Genomic DNA, 24457 nt, shown 5'->3' on the forward strand with positions numbered 1-24457 from the left:
TAATTTATATTCTGTAAGTGTCCGATATGATGCAATTATGTTTTTCAAATCTTAATATAATATTTAAACCTTAAACCCTTAACCTTAATCAGAAAAACTGATATCATTTTTGCTAAGTGCAAAACATTTCTACATTGTTTAGTTCTTTATTGTTTAATGAAAATTTAAGGTGAATAACAGGACAGGATGTGAATGTTATTTTGGTGATTTAACACATAACCTACTGACAGATTCATCAATAAATTAGATTTGTTTTGCTTACAAACCTCATCGTTCTATAGATTACTTTAAACAGCAATGTTCTAGGGTGCTGATTTATTATGATGACATTTTGATTCCTCTGTCGAGGTTAATCATACTTGATTCTGATATCCTCAGTTATTTTTCAAAACAAAGACATCTGAGTGATCAATGCCGACCAGCCTGCTGGACTTTGATCGTGTAAATGTCTTCGTAAACAGAGCACAGGTCAAAACCTATTTCCCAATTCTCATCTGGACCCTGACCTCACAGAGACATGATGGAAGTTTGTTTTAGGATAAGATGTGAGTCACATTGCAGGAAAATTATTGGTCCAAGTTTTCCTCCAGGCTAGGGGTCGCGTGGGCTTGGTTTGTCATAGGACCCCCCCTTCCCCCCCCACATGGGACCGTAGTTGTTATATAAGGATGTTTTTCTTTTCTCTGAATTTATGGAAACAAGTGAACCGAAACAATGTCGTCAATCAACGGTCAGCTGTATGCAGTCAGCTGTGCGGGTAAGATGGAATAAATGCATCTGTTTTCTTTATTTGGAACATCATCTTCATACATATTCTTTATATATTCAGGCCGGAAACCCTTCCCTTTCTGCAAGGAGATCAGATTGGTGCTGCTGGGGAAGACTGGCAGTGGAAAAAGCTCGACGGCCAACACCATCCTGGGCCGTAAGGTTTTTGACACAAAAGTTAGCGGTTCCACTGTCACCCAGCATTGTCACAGAGCCAACGGAGAAATTTGTGGGAGGAGTTTGACCCTCCTGGACACTCTAGGGCTGCTGGTCACTCATCAGACCCCACTTGAAGTGCAGAGCAAAATAAGAAGGAGTATAAGCCTCCTGTATCCTGGACCCCACATCTTCCTCATCGTAATTCAGATCAGGGAGTTTACTCAGGGGGAGAAGGATGCAGTACAGAAGATCAGACTGACAATGGGGTCACATGCTTTGGGATTTGCTGCGGTGGTTTTTACCCATGGAGAGCTCCTGGAGGAGTGGCCATGCATAAAGCATTGTCTCCTTGATGGTGGCACAGATCTGGCTCAGCTGGTCGATGAATGTGGAGGCAGGTTCTGTGTCTTCAACAACCACAACTCTAAAAACAGGGATCAGGTGTCCGAGCTGCTCATTTTAGTGGACAGGGTGCTGCAGGGAAATGGGGGAAGCTGTTATAGCATCAAGATGCTGCAGACAGCAGTAGATGAGCAGATTGAGAATAGATTGATGGATGAGAAAGAGGAGTTGTTGAAATTGGACCTAGAGACTGCAATAAAAGAGTCGTATGAAAGAGAGCTGTTGATGGTTCGGCAGCAAAACCAGAAGGAAATTGAGGAGCTGAAGAAAATGCACGAGATGGAGAAAGAGAAGGAAGAGAAACAGGCAAGGGAACGGGAGGACGACCTCAGATGGAAGATGAAAGAGAATGAAAGAAAGGAGAGAGAGAGAACATTTCAGGAAGTGGTCAGGCTGATGGAGTTCTGCAGAGAGGAAATGGAGAAGAGAGAGGCGCTTCAAGAAAAGCTTGACAAAGTCACACAGATGCTGGAGGAGCAGGTTGGGTGGGAGGAGAAACTAAGAAGAGCTTTCGAGGAGAAAATCCAAAAGAATCGAGATGCAAGTGAAAAGAGGGAGAGAGAAATGGAAATTCAGCAAATACAGAGAGAACAGACCACCAGAGAAATGGAGGAGATAAAGAGAGTGGCCCTGCAGGAAGAGTTGGACAATGTCACCCGGTGCTTGGAGGAGCAGCGCAGGAGGGAGGAGGATGGGAAGAAGCAAATGGAGAACCTGCTCAGGCGTGAGAGGGAGGAGAACCAGAGAGAAAGAGAAATACAAATGGAAAAACAGAGGGCAGAGAAAAGAAGAACTATGGCCCTACAGCAGGAGCTGAAGCTTCTGAGAATGAAAATGGAGCAACTAAAAAGGACCGAAGGGCACCTGAGGAGACAACTGGAGCAGAAAGAGAGGAGTGTCAAAGGAGCATGTGTGCTGAAAAAACAGCATGAGAGAAGGATTTTGCTGACCAAGCTGACCAAGAAGAAGGGAGGACAGACCAACTCCACCATTAAAACTGTGGGAGGATACATGCAGGAGATGGGACTGCTGGGACTCAATGCTGCCCTGGCGAGTGTGGGCACTCCCTGCTGCATACAGTAAAGGGATTGTTATCTTCTCATTTTATAAAACCTTTTACTCACTGTGACCTTGTGATTACTCTTTAAAAAGTTAATTATTTTAATTCTATTATTAAGAGGGAAGAAATGGTTTTCATGTCCATGTTAAAGCAATTTCATTCCAACAAATGGATGTAATTCCAGTGTGTCCTAAATCAGCAAATGCACAAAAATAGTACAAAATCTGAAAATGATGGAGATAATCTGATTATCGTGTCCCTGCCCCTCTCTTGTGTCCATCATCTAAAAGCTGTAGTCAAACATATGAGGTGGCCTTTAATAAAGAGATCAAAAAATGCCAGAGTGTAGTTTCACTCTTCTTCTCTGATGCTCTGACTTTAGCTGGAACATCTGGTTCACCTCTGGAACAAAAAGTCAGCTTTTATCTACTACAGCATGCTACAAGTTCTCTTTCTCTCTCCCTCTCTCACCAAATGAGTGTGTGTGTGTGTGTGTGTGTGTGTGTGTGTGTGTGTGTGAGAGAGAGAGAGAGAGAGAGTGGGGGGGCATTCAATCTAATTTTTTTAGGAATACACTTGTTTGCTTTTTCAAATAATAAAACAAATCTGATCTATCATTGTATTTGATCCCAAAATAAATATATAATCCATATAAACATGCATCCAGCTTCATGTCCATGAGAGCCTCATTCATCCAAGTCACACTGGTTCATCAGGGAGCAGCGGAGAGTCAACGTCAGCTGAGGGAAGCCCTGAATAACCAAAACTTCTTCAAGATACTTTCTACAGAGCAAGGCATCCAAATGCCCTTCTAAAACTCAAGTTGTAGCTTTCCTTACATATTAGACCTGCCAGTTCAATACACGTAAACTTTATAGTTATAGTGTCAGAGATGATAATAAAATATAGAATTCTTCCATTAAACAGCTGCAATTGGGACCATGGGAGGCAGCTGTTGTCGGCAGTCACATAGAAACATTTGGTCACTCTGACACTCTTTATGTGCATGTTAGTGTAGCCAAGCCTTGTTTAATGACGAGAACTGAACACATTTAAGTGTTAGAATCAGTATGGATTAAAACCTGTATAGTATATTTTAGTTTTTGCTTGTTTGCTTCTTCCCATGAGAAATAACTGCTGACAATGTGCTCTGAGTTTCATATTTGGTGTTTTTATGTCATAACTTCTTCACATCATTCAGTCATCTGTCGTTTTTAATTTAGATCCAATGTGACTAATCAGAGTGATGAAAAATGTGTAAAACTGACTTGGGCTGTTGGGAATAAATAATGGGTTTATACTCTGAGGCCGCCTTGATCACCTCCTCTCAAACGTTGAGGAGGGATCTCTGAGTGCTGCTGCTGCTGCTGTGTTGTAATCGGGGAGGACCATCCTGTGGTGGACGTGGTCCTCAGGAAATCTGCTCTGCGCTCAGTGCAGTCGTGCAGACGTGCATCGTGGAGAGGACACGGTCCCCTCCACACAAGCCCCGCTTCTTCTTTGTGAATGGTTTTTATCGGTCTTTGTGAATGGCTTTAATGGTCTTTGTGAATGGCTTTAATGGTCTTCGTTTCGGACACACCGCAGCGGGTGATGAATAACATGACCGGATTTGGAAAGGTTCGAGCCGAGAGCCGGGAGAACCCTCCTGCACATCGGGCTTTAACGGGCTCCGTCTTGGCGCTTCTCATCGTTTGGACGCTTTTAGGTAACTTCGCGGTATGCACAGCTGTTTTCCGCTACCGACACCTGCGCGCCAAAGTAACCAACATCTTCATCGTGTCTCTGGCTCTGTCGGACCTCCTTGTCGCATTGCTGGTGATGCCGTGGAAAGCCGTGGCGGAAGTGGCCGGATTCTGGCCGTTTGGAGCCTTTTGCAAGACTTGGCTTTCCTGTGACATCATGTGCTCCACGGCATCCATCCTGAACCTGTGCGTCATTAGTGTGGACCGGTATTGGGCCATCTCCAGTCCGTTCCGTTATGAGAGGACTATGAACAGGAAGGTGGCTTCTGTTATGATTGGGGTGATCTGGATCGTCTCAGTGGTCATCTCCGTCGTCCCTGTCCAGCTGGACTGGCACCGGGCGGAGATCGGCTACCCGCCTGCGGAGGATTTAGCGCCTGGCGGTGGGACATCTGAAGGCATCTGTGACTCCAGCCTGAGCCGCACATATGCCATCTCCTCCTCCCTCATAAGCTTTTACATCCCGGTGGCCATCATGATTGTTACATACACGCGGATCTACCAGATAGCACAGATACAGATCCGGATGATATCCTCCTTGGAGCGTGCGGCGGAGCACGCACAGAGTTGCCGCTCGGATGCGGCGGAACCATTCCCCCACCTGTGCTCAGAAATCAGCACCGACTCGTATCAGGCTGATTCTCTGCACTTCAATCAGTCGCACGTTGAGCTCAAAGTTTCCATCAGAAAAGAGACAAAAGTCCTCAAAACTCTCAGCGTCATCATGGGTGTCTTCGTCTGCTGTTGGCTGCCATTCTTCGTCCTGAACTGCGCGCTGCCTTTCTGTCCCGCACCAGGGGCTCCTGGGACTCAGCGCAGATCTCTGTGCGTCGGTGAGAAGACCTTCGACGTCTTCGTGTGGATCGGATGGAGCAACTCGTCCCTTAATCCGATTATCTACGCGTTTAACGCGGACTTCAGAGACGCTTTCCTGCGCTTGCTCCGTTGGCGGACAGGTGGCTGCTGCCCCGCTGTGTGCGCGGCGATGGAGACGGTGATGAGCATCCATGAGGTCGGACATTTGAAACAGGATAGCTCGGTGAAGCTGAGACCGAGGTCCGATACAACGAAAACCCGGGGGAGCGAGGACAGCGGGAACACCACTGCGACTGTGTGGACCCACAGGAACTCTGAACAGGGTACGGACCCGAAGGAAGGTACCAACAAAGATGGACTGACACAGATTCCGATTTAAGCGAGGCAACTCAGATTTAAATGTGCAATAAGAACGTTCAGCGAAAAAGGGGGAAAACAAAGCCAAATGATGTGTTCTTCATTGTAATATTTTCAGATATTTGAATATTCTAATGTCATCATTTTAAGGTAGCTCACCATGTCAACAGTCTTCGGTACAAGTAAGTCACACTAAGGATAAATTGAAGTAAATACAGTCAAATCCATCAGCAATATCAATCCAGAGATGATAAAACAACGGAGCTGAAATGTTTTGTCTTGTAAACATGTAACTGGAATTTCGATCACCCTGGTCAAAGTATGGAATTTTTTCTGCAGTGTTGTTCAGCTTCAACTTAAAACATTGTAGCAATAAAACAAAAACCTGCCTCTTACACCACAAATGACCTTTTGCTGTGAGGCTTCTTTTAAGAACTGAACCAGCAACAATGAGTTTGACTCTCTAGAAATGGGATTATGTAACCATCTCACATCAGCAGCCATCAGCCGCGCATCTCGCTGAATGCACTTTGCTCTCTTTGCTCTCTCTGCTGAAAGAAACAAACATAAATAATTTGTAAATGTTCCCGTGAAAGACATGGCAGCTAAAGTGAGAACACAGAGGCTTTTATGATGACAACCCTCAAAAACACCAGATGTGATTGTTGTCTGTTCTGGAGTGGGAATGTGGACTCCCATGAAAAGTTGCTGCTTCATATCCTGTTATGCAATGATTTTATGTATTTTTAAAAAAAAAAAAATCTATTTATAAATCCCTCTGTTTAGGGTGTGGAAATGTAAGGGATTATAATGCCAACTATAGCTGCAGATGCTCTAATACCGTAATAGTTTGGTTTGGCTAAATATGAAAACAGGAAGCATGAGTTTGCATATGTAAAACAATTCTAGGGGGTGCAGAATTATTAGGCAATTTGTATTTTTGAGGACTGATTTTATTATTGAACAACAACAATGTTCTTAATGAACCCAAAAGACTCATTAATATCAAAGCTGAATATTTTTGGGAGTTGGAGTGGGGCTTTTTTAGTTTTAGCTATTTTAGGAGGATATCTGTGTGCAGGCAACTTAACAAAAAAACAAATATATACCCATTTCAATTATTTATTTTCACCAAGGAAACCAATATAACAGCTCAACATTCACAAATATACATTTCTGACATTCAAAAACAAATCAGTGACCAATATAGCCACCTTTCTTTGCAAGGACACTCAAAAGCCTGCCATCCATGGATTCTGTCAGTGTTTTGATCTGTTCACAATCAACATTGCGTGCAGCAGCAACATGAGCCTCCCAGACACTGTTCAGAGAGGTGTACTGTTTTCCCTCCTTGTAAATCTCACATTTAATGAGGGACCACAGGTTCTCTATGGGGTTCAGATCAGGTGAACAAGGAGGCCATGTCATTAGTTTTTCTTCTTTTAGGCCCTTTCTTGTGGAGTACTTGGATGCGTGTGATGCCCCACAAGCCTATGATACCAGCCCATACCAGTATCCCACCTCCACCTTGCTAGCGTCTGAGTTGGACTGGAGCTCTCTGCCCTTTACCGATCCAGCCACGGGCCCATCCATCTGGCCCATCAAGACTCACTCTCATTTCATCAGTCCATAAAACCTTAGAAAAATCAGTCTTGAGATATTTTTTGGCCCAGTCTTGACGTTTCAGCTTGTGTGTCTTGTTCAGTGGTGGTTGTTTTTCAGCCTTTCTTACCTTGGCCATGTCTCTGAGTATTGCACACCTTGTGCTTTTGGGCACTCCAGTGATGTTGCAGCTCTGAAATATGGCAAAACTGGTAGCAAGTGGCATCTTGGCAGCTGCACGCTTGAGTTTTCTCAGTTCATGGGCAGTTATTTTGTGCCTTGGTTTTTCCACATTTTTCTTGCGACCCTTTTGACTATTTTGAATGAAACGCTTGATTGTTCGATTGATCACGCTTCAGAAGCTTGGCAATTGTAAGAGTGCTGCATCCCTCCGCAAGATATCTCACTATTTTTGACTTTTCGGAGCCTGTCAATTCCCTCTTCTGACCCATTTTGCCAAAGGAAAGGAAGTTTTCACGTTTCATTAGACCACACCCCTTCTCATTACAGAGATGCACATCACCTGATATGCTTAATTGGTAGTGGGCTTTCGAGCCTATACAGCTTGGAGAAAGACAACGTGCATAAAGAGGATGATGTGGTCAAAATACTCATTTGCCTAATAATTCTGCACACTCTATTCTTCCCAGTGCTATTTAACATATAAACTTGATTAGTAAAAAAAACAAATCTCAATTTTAAATCCGTCGGTGGGGATCAATATGTGTAGGCTAGATTTTGGCTTTTTATCCAATCGTTCAGCTAACCTTGCTGTTTCCACTCCCTTTTTGATAAACACTTAAAAGATAAACAGAGGCCCACTGTGACCTGCTATATGTGACAGTATGCTACCCTGGCCCATTCAACCAACATGCCAGGGGGCATCTAAATGTGTGCACTTGTTACGTGGTTTCACCACCAGGCTGCTGCACCGAGGACCAGAATCTTGAACCAGAATCAGAATTGACAACAAATAGGACATTTGTGTCAAACCCACACTGGTCAGAACCCTGGACCCACACAAGGAATAAACTTAGCCTAGGCCTTTATGGTTAAGACAAGCTAAAAACAAACTATAGGCAGGAGGAATCACAGAGGTGTATTCAGGCAGGTCTGGACAAATGAAGCCCAAGTTTGGAGATAAAGCACATGTAGATAATTTGCACATCTACAATCTCTGAAAACAAAATCAGAGAAAAATGAAGTGATGACATTAATGAACAGAAGATTTATCAGGGGCACTCTTGAGCACGCCCTGAGGAAAAAAATACCAATGCCAAAATACATTCATAACTGTTTTATCTTTTTTATGTAAGATGTCAGAAGAGTGCCAATGGTGAACTTTTATTGAGCACCTATGCACCTTAGGTAGGAGCCTCTTTGTCCCTGGTTTCTGCTCAAGGGCACCTTTGTTGGTGCAGATTATGCAGTAATAAATGGTAAGGTCTAGAAAGTCTATTGATATTTCCATGGAGGAAGGATGGAGACTTGAGCAACGGGTCTGTAGCCTACATACCGCTGGAAGCATTCCCACGTATATGCAGTCTCCTCAAGCAATAATAAATGCGGTTATAACATCTTACCATCAGCAGGAGGGTCCCCCTACATGAGCCTGGTCCTGCTCAAGGTTTCTTCCTGTTAAAGGGGAGTTTTTCCTTGCCACTGTTGCTTGTCTGGGGTTAGGCCCTGGGATTCTGGACAGCACCTTGAAACAATTTTGATTGTATAAGACGCTATATAAATAAAGATTGATTTGATTTTGATTTACCAAACGTTGTTGGTTGTTATAAGATGTTTTCCATTTGCAGCAGTTACATTCTCTGAGATCTGATGTGAGATCACATCTATTAATATTGACTGAGTGACCTCCTTTCTTTCATCATCTCCATTTTTCATGTCATTCGAGTGGAGGTCGCTGCATTAACGTCGTGTTCTGCAGTCACCATGGGAGCTCGTTAATGGCCTAAATCTGTTCACATTCTCCAATGTGTGAGAGTAAAAGCAGTGACTGATGCAGGTTCGACAGAAACCTTCAGAATGAGCCTTGAACAACTTCAACAGCTCACAAGGCCTGATGCTTCAACTCCTCCAGTTAATTTCACATCATATCAGCTATTAATGTGTCACTGAGCATCATCAGTCTCACAGAACCAAGAAGAAAAACTCAGGCGGCCCCCAAAATCAAGAATTTCAAAACTGACTTCAACAAATGAAATGAAAGCAAACAAAAGACACACACACACACACACACACACACACACACACACACACACACACATGCACACCCACACATACACACACAGGAAACATTCAAATTAGGTTGGCTGGAGACATAAGACTCAGACTAAATTGTCTTTCAGAGAGTGTGTGTGTGGGTGTGCATGTGTGTGGGTGTTTGAGAGAGAGTAACCAATGACGGCACCAGGAGAACATGTGAAGAACATGTCCATATTTAATCTAACATATTTAAGACTGTTCATGCAAATTAAATAAGTCATCAATTCTTCATAATTCAAGTAGGTAAAAAAGTAATCATCTTCTCTTCCAAAAAATACAATTTAACTCAACCTTCACCAAATTAAAGAAGCATCTGGCTCCAATTCAATCTTTGGAGCCTGGAGGGAAGCCCATCTCTTCAGATCCCATGACAATAGATGTGAAGAAGAGTAATAGGAAACAGGAACCTTTAAAGGTGGAGCATTAAAGAGCAAATGATTTTAAATGTGATACCAAAGAAGTTTCTTGAGGGGTTCTGGAGTCTCCCATTATTCCGACACTCGTGATCTTGGACAGTGGGAGGGAACTGGAATACCATTTCTCACCATGAAGCTGCACTCAGTAGACTTACCTCAGTGGTTCCTGTGGGATTAAATGTGAAATGTATCATAAGGGTTTCTTTTGATCAACAAAAATTGGTTGAAAACTAAAATAATTTCCGATGTGTTATGCTAAATATATCAAGGATCATGTTAGCTCAGTTGGGCCCAAACAGAAAATGATCCAGAAACTGAAATAAATTGTGTTTCTTCAACCACTTCGATAGTTTATTTGCATGTATTATGTTTAGGTCTAAAGAGAACGAACGGTCTGACATCATTCTAACCTGGTGTCTATGTGGAAAAAGGCAAAAGTGAGGAGTGTGAGGTAAATATTGTGTTTAATAAACAAACATCAGTCAGGTAACTGACATTAGTCTCAGAATGAAGAGTAGGGGCAATAGAAAGCACAATGCACATGTGTAGAGGAGGGGGAAATATTTATCTGTTACACAAGGCGCCCCTGTACAGTAGGAGCAGGAAGTTCTATTTAACATACAGATCAGGATCCAAGTCTACGGTAAAAAAAACTTAGCAGCAACATGTTAACATTGGAGACCAGGGGGCTAACAAAGTAGTTTCATTTAGAAAAAAATCACAGTATTCTTAAGCATAAATTTATTATAAAGGTAAAAACAGTTCTAAGCATCCTCTAGGGTCAATGCTACTCACAAGGTTTGTATGTGAAGTACACTGGCAAGGGAAATTATCTACACATGTATACTCTAATATAAAGATCTTCTGGTAATGGCACAGTACAAACTCTCAGGAAACGCGACAAAAATATACAATGTCGTCACATCACATTTGCAGATTATAATGTAACTAAGGTCTCTGGCAAGCACAATAGTTTCAGTGATCAAAAAAAAATCTCTTCAACCAAAATAAAAGACACCATTTTGTTAGTTTAGCTATCTTGCCAGATTACGTCTTTTAATACAAAAATAAGGACAAATATAAATTAATATATATTAAAGAATCAGATTGATACATAGGGGATCTACGGAATAAGTACAGGTATTTATGATACAATAAATACTTGTTGCTCTTGACCAGGGGTGAATAACCAGGGAAACGTATATTTAACAAGGTGTGACTGAGTTCTACAGGTGAGATGTGTGTGTGTGTGTGTGTTTGTGTGTGTGTTTGTGTTCAGTAGCTGTAAAAAAAAAAAAAAACGCAAACAAAAATGAAAAATCTAAAATAAAATAAAAACAGTGCGTCAGATCCTGAACAGGTTTGAGGGCGGAGGCCTGATATGAGAGACGACAGTGGTGGTTTCCGGTGTTACAGCCCTCCTGTTCCCAGCGCAGCTCCTCCTAGTGGTGAGTCTGTGCTACTACCAGTATAAGGTTACGAATGCACAGACTGAAAGCAGGAGGTGAAGAGCCGTCGGTGACCTTTGATTCCTCCAGGGAAGAGACGATGCAGCACATCTTCACCGTGACCAATACAAGAAGAAAGGGAAAAGTCAACTCTTGTGAGTATGTGTGTTTTTTGTCTTTTTCTCCACTTCGTAATAAAAATAAGTCTGTTTTTTGTACTTTACAATACAATTCAAACATCCCCACTGAGGAAGCATCAATCATCAGTCCAACACTGACAAGAAAAGAAATTCTAATTTTGTTCTTTCTCTTCTTTTGCCTCTTTAAGGGTAAAAAAAGGGTTGGTGGGTTGGGTCAGGGAGACAGATGAAATAAGGCAGACAGGATGGGGGTGGAGCTGCTGAGGATGTTGTCTCTTGAATATTTTTTCTTTTTCTATGAGGAACACTTTGTACAGCCACATTTGACCACTTTCTCCACTTCCTGGACGAAAGAGGAGCCATCAGTGCACTGGAAGGTGTATTTCCTGCGTTTGCTGCGGAGGGGGGTGCAGCAAGTGCCCTGACCTTCTGCGCCCCCCAGGCAGCTGCCCCGACACTCTAGGCGGGAGACCTTCTCCTCGGTTTGGCACGCCGCATAGCCTTGCTGTCTCTGGTAGAAATCTCGGACGCGTTCCCCTCGGCAGGCCACCTCTGTTCGTGTGAGAAGGTGACAGAGTGTTTAGGAGCCATCCATAGCATTCTGAATAGAGCCCACCTATATTTGTTCATGAGGAGACCATGAAATGAAACAGAAGAAACTCGGCAGAAGTGGATGAGGATGCACTGTGATGTTCTATAATTCAAAATAATGCCATTGCCTTTTTGTGAAATGTGCCGCTTCATTCACTTTCATTGACAGCTTATTAGTAGTTGAATGATATTATCATGAAAGAGAGGATGAGAGAAGTGAGAGGAAACAGTGGTGACCAGGTGGTCTCACCTGAGTGTTCCCCTGCGAGGGATTAAGAGGAAGCTCAGGAGATGCTGAGTTGAGAAATCAGCGGGTTAGAAGCACAAACATGACCAATGTTAGGAACACACACTGCAAAAACTGAGGAGCTGTTAACATTTCAAAGACATCAGAGCAGAAGATCACAGAATAGGGCTTTGGGCAGATTGATTTCAGAAAATCAAGCAAAGGTAGGAGGAATGTTCTTGTCAGCTGAACTCACCTCGTTCACATGCCTCGCCGGTGTAGCCGCTGTTACACTCGCAGTATGCCTTCCCCAGGCCTGACACCCGACACTTGCCATGTTTACAGTGAGAGAGGCTACAGGGATTAGTGCCATCTTGGTCCTGCTCATCACACAGAACACCAGAATGACCCGGCTGGCAGCGGCAGGAGTAGGAGTAAGAGTTGATTGGAAGACAGGTGCCATGGACACACCTGAAGATGGAGACACAAGCAAAGTAAAGATAGAGAAACGGTTTAAAAAAATAAAATGAATACTTAATCGGACAGAAATAGTGACAGAAAAAACACGCACTTGTTGCCATCACATGGGTTGTTGACCTGCTGGTCACACAGTGTTCCTGTCCAGCCTGGGTGGCATGTGCAGGTGAAGCCCCGATGCCCTGTGGGGTGACAGTCACCCTGGAGGCAGGAGCCTCTCTGACAGGGCTGGCAACCTGGCTCAAGCCCTTGGCCCAGCCACTGCCTGCTGCTGCTTTGAGCGCTGGTAGAACCGCTTGTCCCGGGCCTCAGTCCAGCTGCCAGGTCCTGGAGCTTCCCATTGATGTACAGGTTACGGAGGCAGCCGTGGAAACCAGTGCCGTTGCGTCCTCCTGCGCTGTGCTGCAATGACGACAGACCCCCCAGTGCTGAGGCACGTTCTGGCATTCCTGGAGAAGATGACATCAGGCCATACTTAGAAGTTATATGTGGCTACTAACTACTGACTAACTTACCCCCCTTTCAGCATCTGCAGTGGGGAAAAAGCATAAACACACCTTCTAGATCGGGCTCCTTACCTCCAAGGTAAAGTGGAGAATCCAGGTTGAGAGTTGAATGCCTGCTGAGGGAGTTGATTGATTTCGGAGGCCCACCATCAATGGACAGAGACAAAGTCTGGCCAGACACCACCAACTCCACAGCATGAAAGCTGCCGTCGTTCACTGTCTCCACACTGGGAGGGGATAGAGTCAGGGGACATCAGTGGGGATCAGAGAGTCTCCGGGACAATGTCACAGCAGCATGTACCTGTATATGGCAGAGGGGGGGTAAGAGCCAGTATCGTAGCTGACCCTGAGGCGTCCCCTGTACAGCTCCATGGCAATGTGATCATTGTCGCCTTTATACAGCAACACTCCGCTGTCTTCATCAGTGGCAATCTAAGACCACAGAGAGCATCTAGATCAGATCTTCCACAAGATGAGGGGCAGGAGACCCCTGAGGCAACTCTTCTACCTGGAGACTGATGTTTGTCTCTGGAGACAAGAGACTGGAAGGAAGCTGTAGGTAAGAGCCACGGTTCATGAAGTTGACACTGACGAGCGTCTCGCAGTGCTCGCCCTCGTAACCATGGAGACACTGGCATCTGGGGTCTGGTCCCATTACAACACACTGAGCACCGTTACGGCACTCGTGGTTGTCACAGGGGCTCGTGCGAGGAAGGACCATGGGGGGAGAAAACTCGCAGAATAAACCACTAAAACAAGAAAACACACACACACCAGTGTTTAGGGCTTTTCTTAGACAACCTGATTTTTTTTAATATATATGTCATAAATATTTTCAGAAAAAGCAAAAACAGGTTGAACTGATGATTTAATCATTAACTGTTTCCTGAGAGTTTTAAATGTTGATTTAATTAAAATAACAAAAGTAAACACAAGGAGGAGCTCCTTCTCCACCACAAGCTACAATATAAGGATTATAAGTAAATAAGCTCCTCAATACATTCATGATAACTATTTAAGTTCCTGATGGATCTATATTTCACCTGTATCCTTCTGGACAGACGCAGGTGTATCCATTCAGGGCATCAATGCACTGAGCTCCACTCTGACATTTGTTGTCTTCACAGTCGTTATAATCCAGCTCACAGTGCTCGCCAACGTATCCTGGAGGACACTCACATCTGAAGCACATATTTGTATTTCAGTGTTTGATTAGTTTACATCATGATACCACCTAAACCCACCTGAACCAAAAAGCAAGTCTCAACCTTTAAACCAACTATCAAAGTATGGAGGACAAATGTTCTCATGTCTACTGAAATGTCCAATCTTGCCTCTATTTGGATGTATACAGACAAAGATGCACACAAATACACACAATTCCCAGCAGCAGGTCAGAGGACTCACTTGTATCCCTGGGGGGTTAGAATGCACTTTGAGTCATGCTGACATGGGTTCAGCTCAGGAGCACAGAAATCCAGCTTCTCTTCACACAGCTCCCCTGTGGACACATCCACACACACATCACCCAAACATGTCCAAATGCACTACTGTGTGTGTTCGTGTGTGTAGGTTTCCCATCTTCACATTCAAAGAAATCTTCAATGTCATTTGGAAAAGATCCATGCAAGCACACAGAGAGCCAGAAGAACTTTACAACTCTGGAAAACGTTCATTTACAGTCACTCCTGACCTGGAACATTTTATAACCTTGAATCTGTGCACATTTGTGAGAGACATGAAAAAAGCCCAGGAGAGATGGAAAAGTAGGAAAGGATACTAAAAGGAGGTAGGACAGGAGGGACAGAGCCAAGAGCAGACTAACCTCTCTCCACCTCATTGGTAGCAGCTGCAGCCATGAAAACAAACAAATAAACACAGACAACAGGAAGCAGAGCGAGACAGAAAAAATGAAAGTGAGACAGAAGACAGAGAGAGAGAGAGAGAGAGAGAGAGAGAGAGAGAGAGAGAGAGAGAGAGAGAGAGAGAGAGACAGAAAGAACAGCGCCACAAAGGTTAGCATTCAGAGTAAAAGCAGACAAAGCAGCAGCCAGAGTTCAGACACATGGGTCAAGGTGCAGTTTCTGCTTGTTTTCACACCCTCGGTGCTCATTTGGGTTTGTTCTGCTGAAATTACCAGGAGTCGGAGGCTCGTTTCACAAATGTATTCTTTCGTTATGTGTCTTTTTGACATAATCACATATTTCTGCATCTCCACAGGTCATAAAATGTTGCTCTGTTGTGATTCTAAAGCAGCTCTGAACTGACAAACAGGCTGGATAGTTTCATTTCAGTATTGTTAATATTAATTGGCAGCAGTCATCTGCCCCTTTTATTGTAGAATTTGGAAATATGACAGGAAGGATGGACATTTAACTCTGGTAGTTTGTATTTTGACCTCTAGAGTCTGACAAATCTCCCACGCTGGTCATTGTATACACATGATCAGTCCAACACACATAAGTCATACCTGTGTACTCAGGTGAGCACATGCATGTGTAGTTATTGATTCCATCCACGCAGGTGGAGTTGTTCTCACAGTCGTTATCCTCACAGTCGTCGATGTTGATCTCACACGTGTCTCCTTCAAAGCCTTCTGGACACACACACCTTCAAATGAAGATGAAGACAGTTCTGTTAGGACATTTATGGACATAATATAATCCCCAGGTCCCTACTGTAACCCACCAACTAACCCCCTGACCCCTAACCCTGACCCCAACTCTGACCCTGACCCAGTTCTGACTTCAATCTTAAAACCATGTCTTAACCCTCAAACAGTCCTTTGAAGTTGTGAAAATGGTAGAATTAATGTTCTAGAATGACTTTACTGAATGAATGAATGAATGAATGAATGAATGAATGAATGAATGAATGAATGAAGATTTTCATGTGTCTGTCTTGGAGGTTAAGATCTGCAGGCAGGTGTCAAGCTGTCCAACTGTGAGGCCACATCTGCTCGATGTCCCAGCTGCTGTTAGCAGCAGGACAACTCATGGAAATCCATTTGAAAATGTCAAAAATCACAGGCTGAATTTAAAGGTCTTTGCTGTTTGAAGGTTAATAAATCATCTCTGTTTTCGGAGGGTTCAGTGTTTATTCGGTGAAATAAGCAGATTATTTTTTCCTGCCCATAAATCTTCCTCTAACCAACTGTTTTCTCATTCTTCAGATGTATTTTTAGGTTGGAAGATAAAACAAAAGTGAATTATTTTAAGAATCCCGGACCAGAAGTTGCTACTTTCGCCTTCTTTCAGATGGCAGGTGCCTCCATTCTGACAGGGGTTGCTGATGCAGGCATGGATTGGCTCCTCACAATTCTGCCCCTACACACACACACCCCAATGAAAAAACCAATGAACTTTTTATATATACTCGAAGAACAACAAATGACGTTTGTGTGTGTGCGTGTGTTTACCTTAAATCCATAGGGGCAGATGCAACGGTAATAGTTCACAGGGTCATTAGAGCAGGTGCCATCATTCTTACAGGGGTTGGAGAGGCACGGCTCACACTTTGCCTGGATATTTATATCCACTGGTCCTGTGTCACACACACACACACACGCACGCACACACACACACACACACACACACACACACACACACACACACACACACACACACACACACACACACACACACCTCCATAAGTCTCTAATTTTACATGCGTATGATGAAACACTGCATGTTGACAGACGCTCAGACAGACGCACATGATCAGGGTTCTACACAGATCTTTTTCCACTCTTAATTAGAAGTTTGTTTCTGTTTCTGATTATTAAATTCATTCATTAAAAATGGATCTATTAAATGCATTGCAGTGTTAAAACTGATCACGCTGGGGCCGATCAGTGTCACAATAGACAATATGGACATTTTTAACAAGGTCTTACATGCAGGCATATAAAAGATATTGTGCTCTTATATGACCAACAAAATTTTCCTTTGCAGACTCCTGACATGGACAGAAGACAGAGAAATTCCTAAATGTAACGGGGGAACACTGCAGTCAAAACAGCTGGAGCACACAATGACAGCCAAAACATGAGGGGCAGATGTGGAAGAGCGGTTCACTCTGGTTGGGGCTGAGAGGAGGAGAAAAAACAGGCTGGGTCTGGGGGTTGTAGGGGAGGTAGTAGGGTAGAACTGGCTACTTTACCTGGCACCAGAAAACCACAAGGACCCGGGACTTCTACAGTTGGTCAGTTAGGTCAGGTTAAAAATAAGGTTCAGTCACATATTCATTTCACAAATACACCAGCTTTTAGTTAAATTAGTGATTAGTGCATGTCACCTGCGGTCTCCCCAAATGTGGGATGGAAACGTGTGTAGGTGCATGACGTTTTTCCACCATGTGTTTGACAGTATATTTATCTGCTGGTGTTGAATATGTGTATAATTACCTGTGCAGGTGAACTTCTTGGAAGGCGTGGTGAGAAGTAACTTGTCGGCCATGTCGCCAGGCCCGGCACAACGGGCGATGCCCGGCTCCTTGTAGCCGCTCTTCACCCAGTCGGACAACCACTGCATGTGGCAGTCGCAGTGCAAAGGGTTGGCCCCCAGAGCGCTGCCATGGAGGAGGAGAGTCAGAACATTTCATAGTGACCCGAAGACAATTGCAAGCACACAAAAACAGAGGCAGGAGAAAAATGTCTGCGCAAGTGACTGAGGTTTAAAGTTTGGTTGTCATTTTTTTCAAGAGAAGGGCAAAAAGAGGCATTATTGCAAGGTTCAAATTGCCTATGCTATATCTTTGACAAACAATTGACATTGCTGCTTTCTGGTGGACATGCTCGGTACTACAGTTCTGGTGAAAAAAGGTCATGGATAATTTTGAAGATTTATAAGTAAATATGTGGAAAATCTTAGAAAATAATTTAAAAAGAAAAATAAGTTAATATAAGATAAATATAAAAGGGCTTCAAAACATTTTAGGTTTTTTTTATCACCAATGAGAAATCATGAGAAATGCTGCTTTTTCCTCATTTTTCCTCTAAGTGTAAAATATTGAAACCTCAATGGCAGAAACAGATGTGAGTGTGTATCTGTCACTCACAGGTGGGACAGTGAGGACAGATCTTTGAAGGCTCCTTCTGGTATCAGTGATATGTCGTTACCATGGAGAGACCTAGAGAGACCCAGAGGAAGAAAGAAAAATAAGCTGGTCTGGGGAGAAGCGTGTGAAACATGTTCCGAAACGTGGCACCACAATGTTTGTTGGTGTAAAGACTCACAACAAACGCAGCGACTTGAGTCCATCGAAGGCCCTTACAGGAATACACCGCAAACGGTTGTAGCTCAGGATTCTTTCCACACAAAATAAACATGTCGGTCAGCAAAAACATGCAGGCATTTTTTTTCCAAAATTTCAGAGTCATTTATTCTTTTTTAAAACTTCCTCAGAACAAATACACACACATCCACCTATTTCTACCTATGTGGGGACTTAGATAGACATTATACATTAGCCGGCTCCCTACCCATTCATCCCAACTAACCCCCGCTTCAGTAAATGATAAATAAATGGCAGAATTGTTATTATCTATCCAACACACACAAATACACATGCAGACTCACAGGGTAAGCAGCTCGGACATGTTACTGAGGCTGTGGTTGGACAACGTGCTGATCTGGTTGTTACTTAAGTCGCTGAAAAGGAAACAACATTAAATATGTGTAAAACATCCACAGCAGAGTCAAACACACAGCACCTTCTGCACAGTTCATGTTTTCATGAGGCAAAAGAATCACAGCAAAGAGTTTCTGTTCACCACTCAGTTAGTTCAGCTGTCTGACAGGAATCAAGTCAAAATGCAGACAGTCAATTAAAGGTAATTAAAGTTGAGGACTCACATCAAAGTCAAGTGTTTGTAGTTGGACAGTTCCACAGGAACCTGCGTGAAGTGGTTACCATCGAGATACCTGAGGGAGGAAGAATTTGGTTATTTTAGCTTTTGTGAAATTCCTCATCTCCAGTGATTTGAACATCCATTACTGCTATAGCAGTAATAAATGGGAACTGAGCCCTCTCTCTCTCTCTCTGTCCTATTAATCCACCATGAAAAGTGAAGCCTCATTAATCCTGGGAGATGTTGCAGGAAATGACAGGAAACAACCTCCATCTGAGGCTATTTACTGATCATCATGTTTCTGAAATGAGCATCTTTGAGGCAGGAGCATGTTCATCCTAATCGTGGCTGCTGAGATGGTGCCGAGTTCACTATTAATGCACATTACTCATCGGTCTTTGTGTCTCTAGTGAGTGCAAGAAGATTTGGATAGTGTCAGAAAGACAGTTGGCACATGTGACGTTGACTGGAACAGGTGTTCAACTGGCCCTCGTGGAATCCTGTGGGGGTTTTCCACAAGTACGTGGCCCCAGGCCTGGGGCCCTGTGCTAAGGGCTGTATGCAGCAGGAGCTGGGAAGTCAGACCTGTTTCCTGCATGTTGGACTCCAGCAGGACCACCACCACCATCATAATTTTTTGGGGCAGAATTTAGAGGTGTAGCCAGGGGACGGAGGGAGTCCAAGTAGGGAAGCAGAGGGTTTCATCTTCATCCAGCCTTCAGCACATACTGGGGTGGTTTTCAGCTGAGTGTGAAGCAGCTGGGATGGCAATCAGCAGCCCCAAAATGGAGGGCACGGATCGCCATTGGGAAAGGGTGGCTTGACCTCTCTGGTTTGGTGGAGAGGTTCTGCCTCAAGTGGAGGCGTGCAAGTATCTCCTGGGGTCTTGTGAGGGATAAACAAATATCAGAGAAGACGAGTGATGTGGCTTTTAGGGTGTATAATATCTGTAACATACTAGTCCTTTATGTTAGTGAATCCTTATAAATATGATGATGACATTTTGACAGTTTGGAATGAGAACACTCTTATTTAAAACCGTTTTACTCAATCAAACTGGGCTGGAACATGCGCCTCATTGGCTACCATGCAGTCTCTATTCTCACCAGTAGATGTAGCCAAATCCCCCACAGTGAGCCTTTGAACAAAAGCTGAAAGCCTGCGAAAACTTCCTTGTTTAAACCGATTCTGATTGTTTAAAACTACAATGTAATTTTAGAGTTGAGATTATTTTAAGTGACACGAGAAGTGGTATCAGCACGACTGGTGTCCATTGTTGCTGGTGTAACTCACAACTCTGTGGTTTCTTTGGGAAGGCCTTTGGGTAGCGCAGATAGGCCCTTGTTGCTGCAGCGCACAACTGTGTCCAGACACGAACACTCGGCTGGGCAACGCAACACCGGGGAGCAGCTGTTCTCGTCGTTTCCTGATGGGAGAGGATGTTTAAATTGGAAAAATAGGGAGTTGCCATGGCTACAGACAAAGAGTTCAAATATCTCTCTCACCATCATCGCAGGCAAAATCCTGGACAGCAACGTCCTGGATGGGAATCTCTTTCAAGAAATAGGGATTCTGGCAGCGAGGGTTACCCGTGACGATGCGCTTCCTCCTCAGCCAATCACCGAGCCAAGCCAGGTGACAGTTGCAGATGAAGGGGTTGGCCAGAAGGTTGCTGAGGAGGATGAAAACAGCGTTGGCAATGATAATGGCTGCGTGTGAAAAGATCGTGTGTCCTCCAGTGTGCCCGCTCACAGTGTGGACAGTGAGTGCAGAGTGTCAAACGCTCCGGGGTTGATGGAGGTGATCTGGTTGTCGTAGAGCGACAGCAGGCGCACTGAGCTCAAGCCCACAAAGCTGCTGTTGCTCACGCAGCTGATCCTGTTGCTCCTCAGCATGCTGTTCACACACACACACACACACACACACACACACACACACACAGACACACGTAAATAACAGGTTAAAGGTGATGTGTGAATTACTGACAGACAATGTGACTTTAGAATATAGCATACTTGCTATGGTAAAGGGATTGCATATGCATTTAGCATTTACAATGCATGTGTGAGTGTGTGTACCCACAGCGTGCGGAGGCCACCGAGTCCTTTCAGCATGCGGTGATGTATGTTCTCCAGTCTGTTGGAGGTCAGGATTAACTCGTTGACCCCTGAAGCTCCTTCAAATGTCCCCTCCTCGATGTCAGTGATGCGGTTGTTACTCAGGTTGCTGCAGGGAGGAAGAGAATGAAAATAAAGAGAGCTATAACAAGAACTGGGCAGGCAATTACAACCATCTTTTCGGGTCCCAGGTTCGGTTTATTATCAGCGTTGGCTTCTCCTGTTATGAGCACTAAACAGTTACAGCAGTGTTATTAATGGTGTTGTGGAATGAACTTGCTAGAACTAGATCACTCGGAAGCTGTAGAAAAGAATCCTGAAGCACCAGCTGAACTAGCCCATCAGCATGCAGCTGTTGGCGGTGCTCCTCGCCACCAGCCCAGAAAACAGTAACAGGGAATAATTGTTGTTTTTTTGTTTTTCTGTGAGAAATGACCTAAGACTACAGCTAATAAATTTATGGTTCTGGTTTACATCATGCTGGACTTACATCTTCCTGAGATGAGGCAACTTTTTAAAGATGCCTGTTGCTTCCAGCACAGTGAATTCATTGTTGTTCAGGCGCCTAGCAACAAAGGAAATGGTGGTCAGGGACAAGGAGGAGGACCCAGGAGCCAATGCAGAGGATCATACAAACACAAGCGTCACTCACAGTTCTGCTGTGTACTGAGGGATGTGATCGGGTATTTTGGTGAGTTTCTGGTTGGAGCAGTCGACTGTTGTGCCCTCACAGCGACACTTCTCTGGGCATGCCAAGTCCGCGAAACAGTCGCCGCCTAGCTTGCTCCGGTAATCCTCGGTACCTGGTTGCAATCACAGACAAAACGTCACCAAATGTCGTCAGCTCATAAGAGTCCAAACCCATTGTTCACTGGAGCCGGGTCCAACAGACTGGGTGGTCAGAATCAAGTCGTAACACAACAAACGACTTTTGAGATGCAGCAGATGGGCTTTCCTGCTTTTGTTGTTTGAAATGGGGATAAATGGCCAAAGATTTGTTGGAGAACAACAAGCAACCATCATTTCTGATGGCGGTCACATGCAACAGAGTGGGTGAGTATTACAGCCTGGGAGGAGCCCAGTTCACACACAGACACACAAAGTGCCAGGACCAACACGCACAAACACTGACGTACAACCATCCATATGGCCATAAACTGTGGTTTTTCACCCCCGTCAGACTAAGAAGCAAGTGTAACACACACACACACACACACACACACACACACACACACACACACACACACACACACAAACGGGTTGCAGGGGGTGACAGTAGTAGTGCTGTCTCTTGCATCTTGGCCATGCTGTAGGCTTTGGCAGGGCCGTTCCATGGTGCTTGACAGAACCATGTTCCACTATAAGAACCCGGCAGCCACATGGTTAGATCAAGCACAAAGGAACAACCTGCTGACTGACTGCTCCTCCGCTGGAACACAGGGGTGGGAAAGACAGATGGAAAATAGGAGAAGGAGGAGAGGAGTTTTGGCAAACTGGGCACAGCGGAGGAGGAAATGGAAAGCAAGAGTGGAAGGAGCAAGAGTGAAACTAATCAGACCTCAGCTCTTCAAAAAATATGACTGCAGGGATGTTTGTGAGGGTGACAATAATTAGGTAAAACATCAAAAATCTTTGGAAATTTTCTTTTAGTTTTAATTTTGCTTTTAGTTTTAATTTTGAGGTGAGTAGTAGAGGAACAGCGAAGCGTTTACCTTGGATTACCACCAGAGGGCGCTCAAGATGCTGTTTTTAACGGTTGTTCTAATTATACAGAAAGCTCATGGGGTGAGAGGATATAAGGAGGAATCCAAAAAAAGCTGTGAAAAATAAAGCTGGCAAAGGGATTGAAAGCAAAAAGGAAAAAGAAAATTGGGGATATAGAGGAAGAGAAGGAGAGACTGCAACAGCTAAAAACATCATCACAGACGGGTGGGAGGAGAGTTCCAGCAGCATTGAAGACAAGAGAAGCTTGGTATTAGCAAAACACACACACACACACACACACACACACACACACACGCACACACACACACACACACACACACACACACACACACAAACGGAGAGCATGACGACAAAATCACATGAGTCATTTTTATACATAATAATATCTTCATGTTGTTAGTATGACAAAAGGAATCACAGAGGGGTCAAAGGTTGTGGTGGTAGAGGTCAGGTTTTGGCTCAGAGTAGGGACTCGGAACTGACGCAAGAATCGTTTGCATGTTTTTAGTGTTCTACTTACAGCTGACATGGTGTACTCCTGCATGTGTGAGAGAGGCAGTGGGAGACAGAAACGAGTGAAATTCTTATGAGAATTCTGAGAAAAGATGCTGTAAATCCTTTGGTGTTCAGTGTCCAAGCAGTGATTCAGTTAAAGGGGTAACGAAATGGTGAATGGTGAAAAACCGTGCCGGCATAACGTGACACTTGCTGGGTGCTTTCATTTGATGCACAGACGCAAATTCACTTTGCTTGGAGCTAATTCGCTGTTGTTGTTTTGGTTGGAATTTAAAAGACAACATGAATTACCCGTCCCCAGATGAAAGTGCCATTTTCCGTCTTTTACAACTAGACCAAAAAAAAACAATGAACAAGGACCTGTGGAAACTAAAGCGCCGAGAAGTCAAAATCATGTGTTTGTGTGGCAAGCAGATTATGTTAGAGAGTGACCAGAATAAAACCAGACGGGTCACAAGCGAAATCAGAGGATTTAAGATGAGACGGGAGAGTCGCACCAGCCACTAAAACATGTTTATTCAACTTTTCTGCTGCAAATGCTTCTAAATTATTCAGTGTTGCCCCATATGTGGTCTGTGGGCTTTGAAAACTCTGTCCCCCCTGTAGAGTTAATGACTGCAGCACACACACACACACACACACACACACACACACTGTAGCAAGTCGGTGTGCCGCTGTAGTAATGACTGCCTTTAGCCCTGCCACTGATCTTATATTCATGTTTGATTTGCATATTTTGCCAGCGCCCCTGTGAACATGGCAACCGTGTGACCTTTTGATGTTCTGCAGCAGGCGAAACGGCTGCACTGCGGACACGTGCACATACCCTGGCCAGTTAGGGTGCTGAGTAGCAAGTAGGATCACTGTTGAATGGCGCTGTGATTACAGTCAAACCTACAAGACCAGTCTTCAGCAGCTAATGCCAGCAGTTTTTAAATTAGTCTTAGTGGTTTTTCATTCATCATCCAGCATCAAGACTAAAGTTGGCTAAAGGAGCCGTGCATGGACAAGAAGGTGCTTACACAGAACATGCCAAGAGGTGCTGCGTTTTTGTTGTGAGATCATTAAAAGAAGGAGTCACAAAGCTGAAAAGGTGTCAGTCTAGGCAAGTGGAGTGTGCAAGATTGGTGGCCACACACACACACACACACACACACACGCACACACATGCACACACATATACGATACCTGGGATAATATACTGTTCTCTAGCTAATGGGGAAGCAGAGAGAGAGGGAGAACGTGAATGTGAAAAACA

The 24457-nt window shown here is 44.1% G+C and overlaps 3 protein-coding genes and 1 non-coding gene across 10 annotated transcripts in view; 2 read left to right on the forward strand and 2 right to left on the reverse strand.

Moving 5' to 3' along the window:
- The first annotated feature begins 629 nt into the window (after positions 1 to 629).
- Positions 630 to 3004, forward strand: LOC101067858 (GTPase IMAP family member 4-like). Its single transcript, XM_011612616.2, has 2 exons — positions 630 to 757; positions 830 to 3004. Exons 1-2 carry the CDS (start codon positions 715 to 717, stop codon positions 2410 to 2412), a joined length of 1626 nt encoding a protein of 541 aa, XP_011610918.2. The 5' UTR covers positions 630 to 714; the 3' UTR covers positions 2413 to 3004.
- A 657-nt stretch (positions 3005 to 3661) lies between these two features.
- LOC101068084 (D(1A) dopamine receptor-like) lies at positions 3662 to 5706 on the forward strand. The gene has a single exon (XM_029851504.1). The coding sequence runs from the start codon at positions 3941 to 3943 to the stop codon at positions 5327 to 5329; it is 1389 nt and encodes a 462-aa protein (XP_029707364.1). The 5' UTR covers positions 3662 to 3940; the 3' UTR covers positions 5330 to 5706.
- A 4343-nt stretch (positions 5707 to 10049) lies between these two features.
- Positions 10050 to 24457, reverse strand: part of slit2 (slit homolog 2 (Drosophila)) — a 64441-nt gene continuing 50033 nt past the window's right edge. For 2 of the 7 annotated variants that reach the window (XM_029851090.1, XM_029851089.1), the window contains 24 exons: positions 23204 to 23221; positions 21611 to 21761; positions 21449 to 21523; positions 20924 to 21067; positions 20594 to 20737; positions 20347 to 20513; positions 20135 to 20267; positions 18846 to 18914; positions 18570 to 18641; positions 18227 to 18298; positions 18049 to 18120; positions 17396 to 17559; positions 16409 to 16533; positions 16219 to 16316; positions 15461 to 15600; positions 14816 to 14839; positions 14398 to 14491; positions 14034 to 14171; positions 13499 to 13739; positions 13292 to 13422; positions 13063 to 13217; positions 12579 to 12933; positions 12264 to 12478; positions 10050 to 11742 (listed from right to left, as the gene is read on the reverse strand). In XM_029851090.1, coding sequence (XP_029706950.1) covers positions 11486 to 11742; positions 12264 to 12478; positions 12579 to 12933; positions 13063 to 13217; positions 13292 to 13422; positions 13499 to 13739; positions 14034 to 14171; positions 14398 to 14491; positions 14816 to 14839; positions 15461 to 15600; positions 16219 to 16316; positions 16409 to 16533; positions 17396 to 17559; positions 18049 to 18120; positions 18227 to 18298; positions 18570 to 18641; positions 18846 to 18914; positions 20135 to 20267; positions 20347 to 20513; positions 20594 to 20737; positions 20924 to 21067; positions 21449 to 21523; positions 21611 to 21761; positions 23204 to 23221 — 3254 coding nt within the window. In that variant the 3' untranslated portion in view covers positions 10050 to 11485. Of the gene's footprint in view, positions 11743 to 12031; positions 12076 to 12263; positions 12479 to 12578; positions 12934 to 13062; positions 13218 to 13291; positions 13423 to 13498; positions 13740 to 14033; positions 14172 to 14397; positions 14492 to 14815; positions 14840 to 15460; positions 15601 to 16218; positions 16317 to 16408; positions 16534 to 17395; positions 17560 to 18048; positions 18121 to 18226; positions 18299 to 18569; positions 18642 to 18845; positions 18915 to 20134; positions 20268 to 20346; positions 20514 to 20593; positions 20738 to 20923; positions 21068 to 21448; positions 21524 to 21610; positions 21762 to 23203; positions 23222 to 24457 lie in introns of all 7 variants that reach the window. The other 5 variants (XM_011612601.2, XM_029851093.1, XM_029851094.1 and 2 more) reach the window with 4 other exon arrangements.
- mir218a-2 (microRNA mir-218a-2) lies at positions 22283 to 22366 on the reverse strand. Its single transcript, NR_105362.1, has one exon. It is a non-coding gene; the product is annotated as a microRNA mir-218a-2 (primary transcript).

This window comes from Takifugu rubripes, chromosome 17 (assembly GCF_901000725.2).
Source record: "Takifugu rubripes chromosome 17, fTakRub1.2, whole genome shotgun sequence".
NCBI lineage: Eukaryota > Metazoa > Chordata > Actinopteri > Tetraodontiformes > Tetraodontidae > Takifugu > Takifugu rubripes.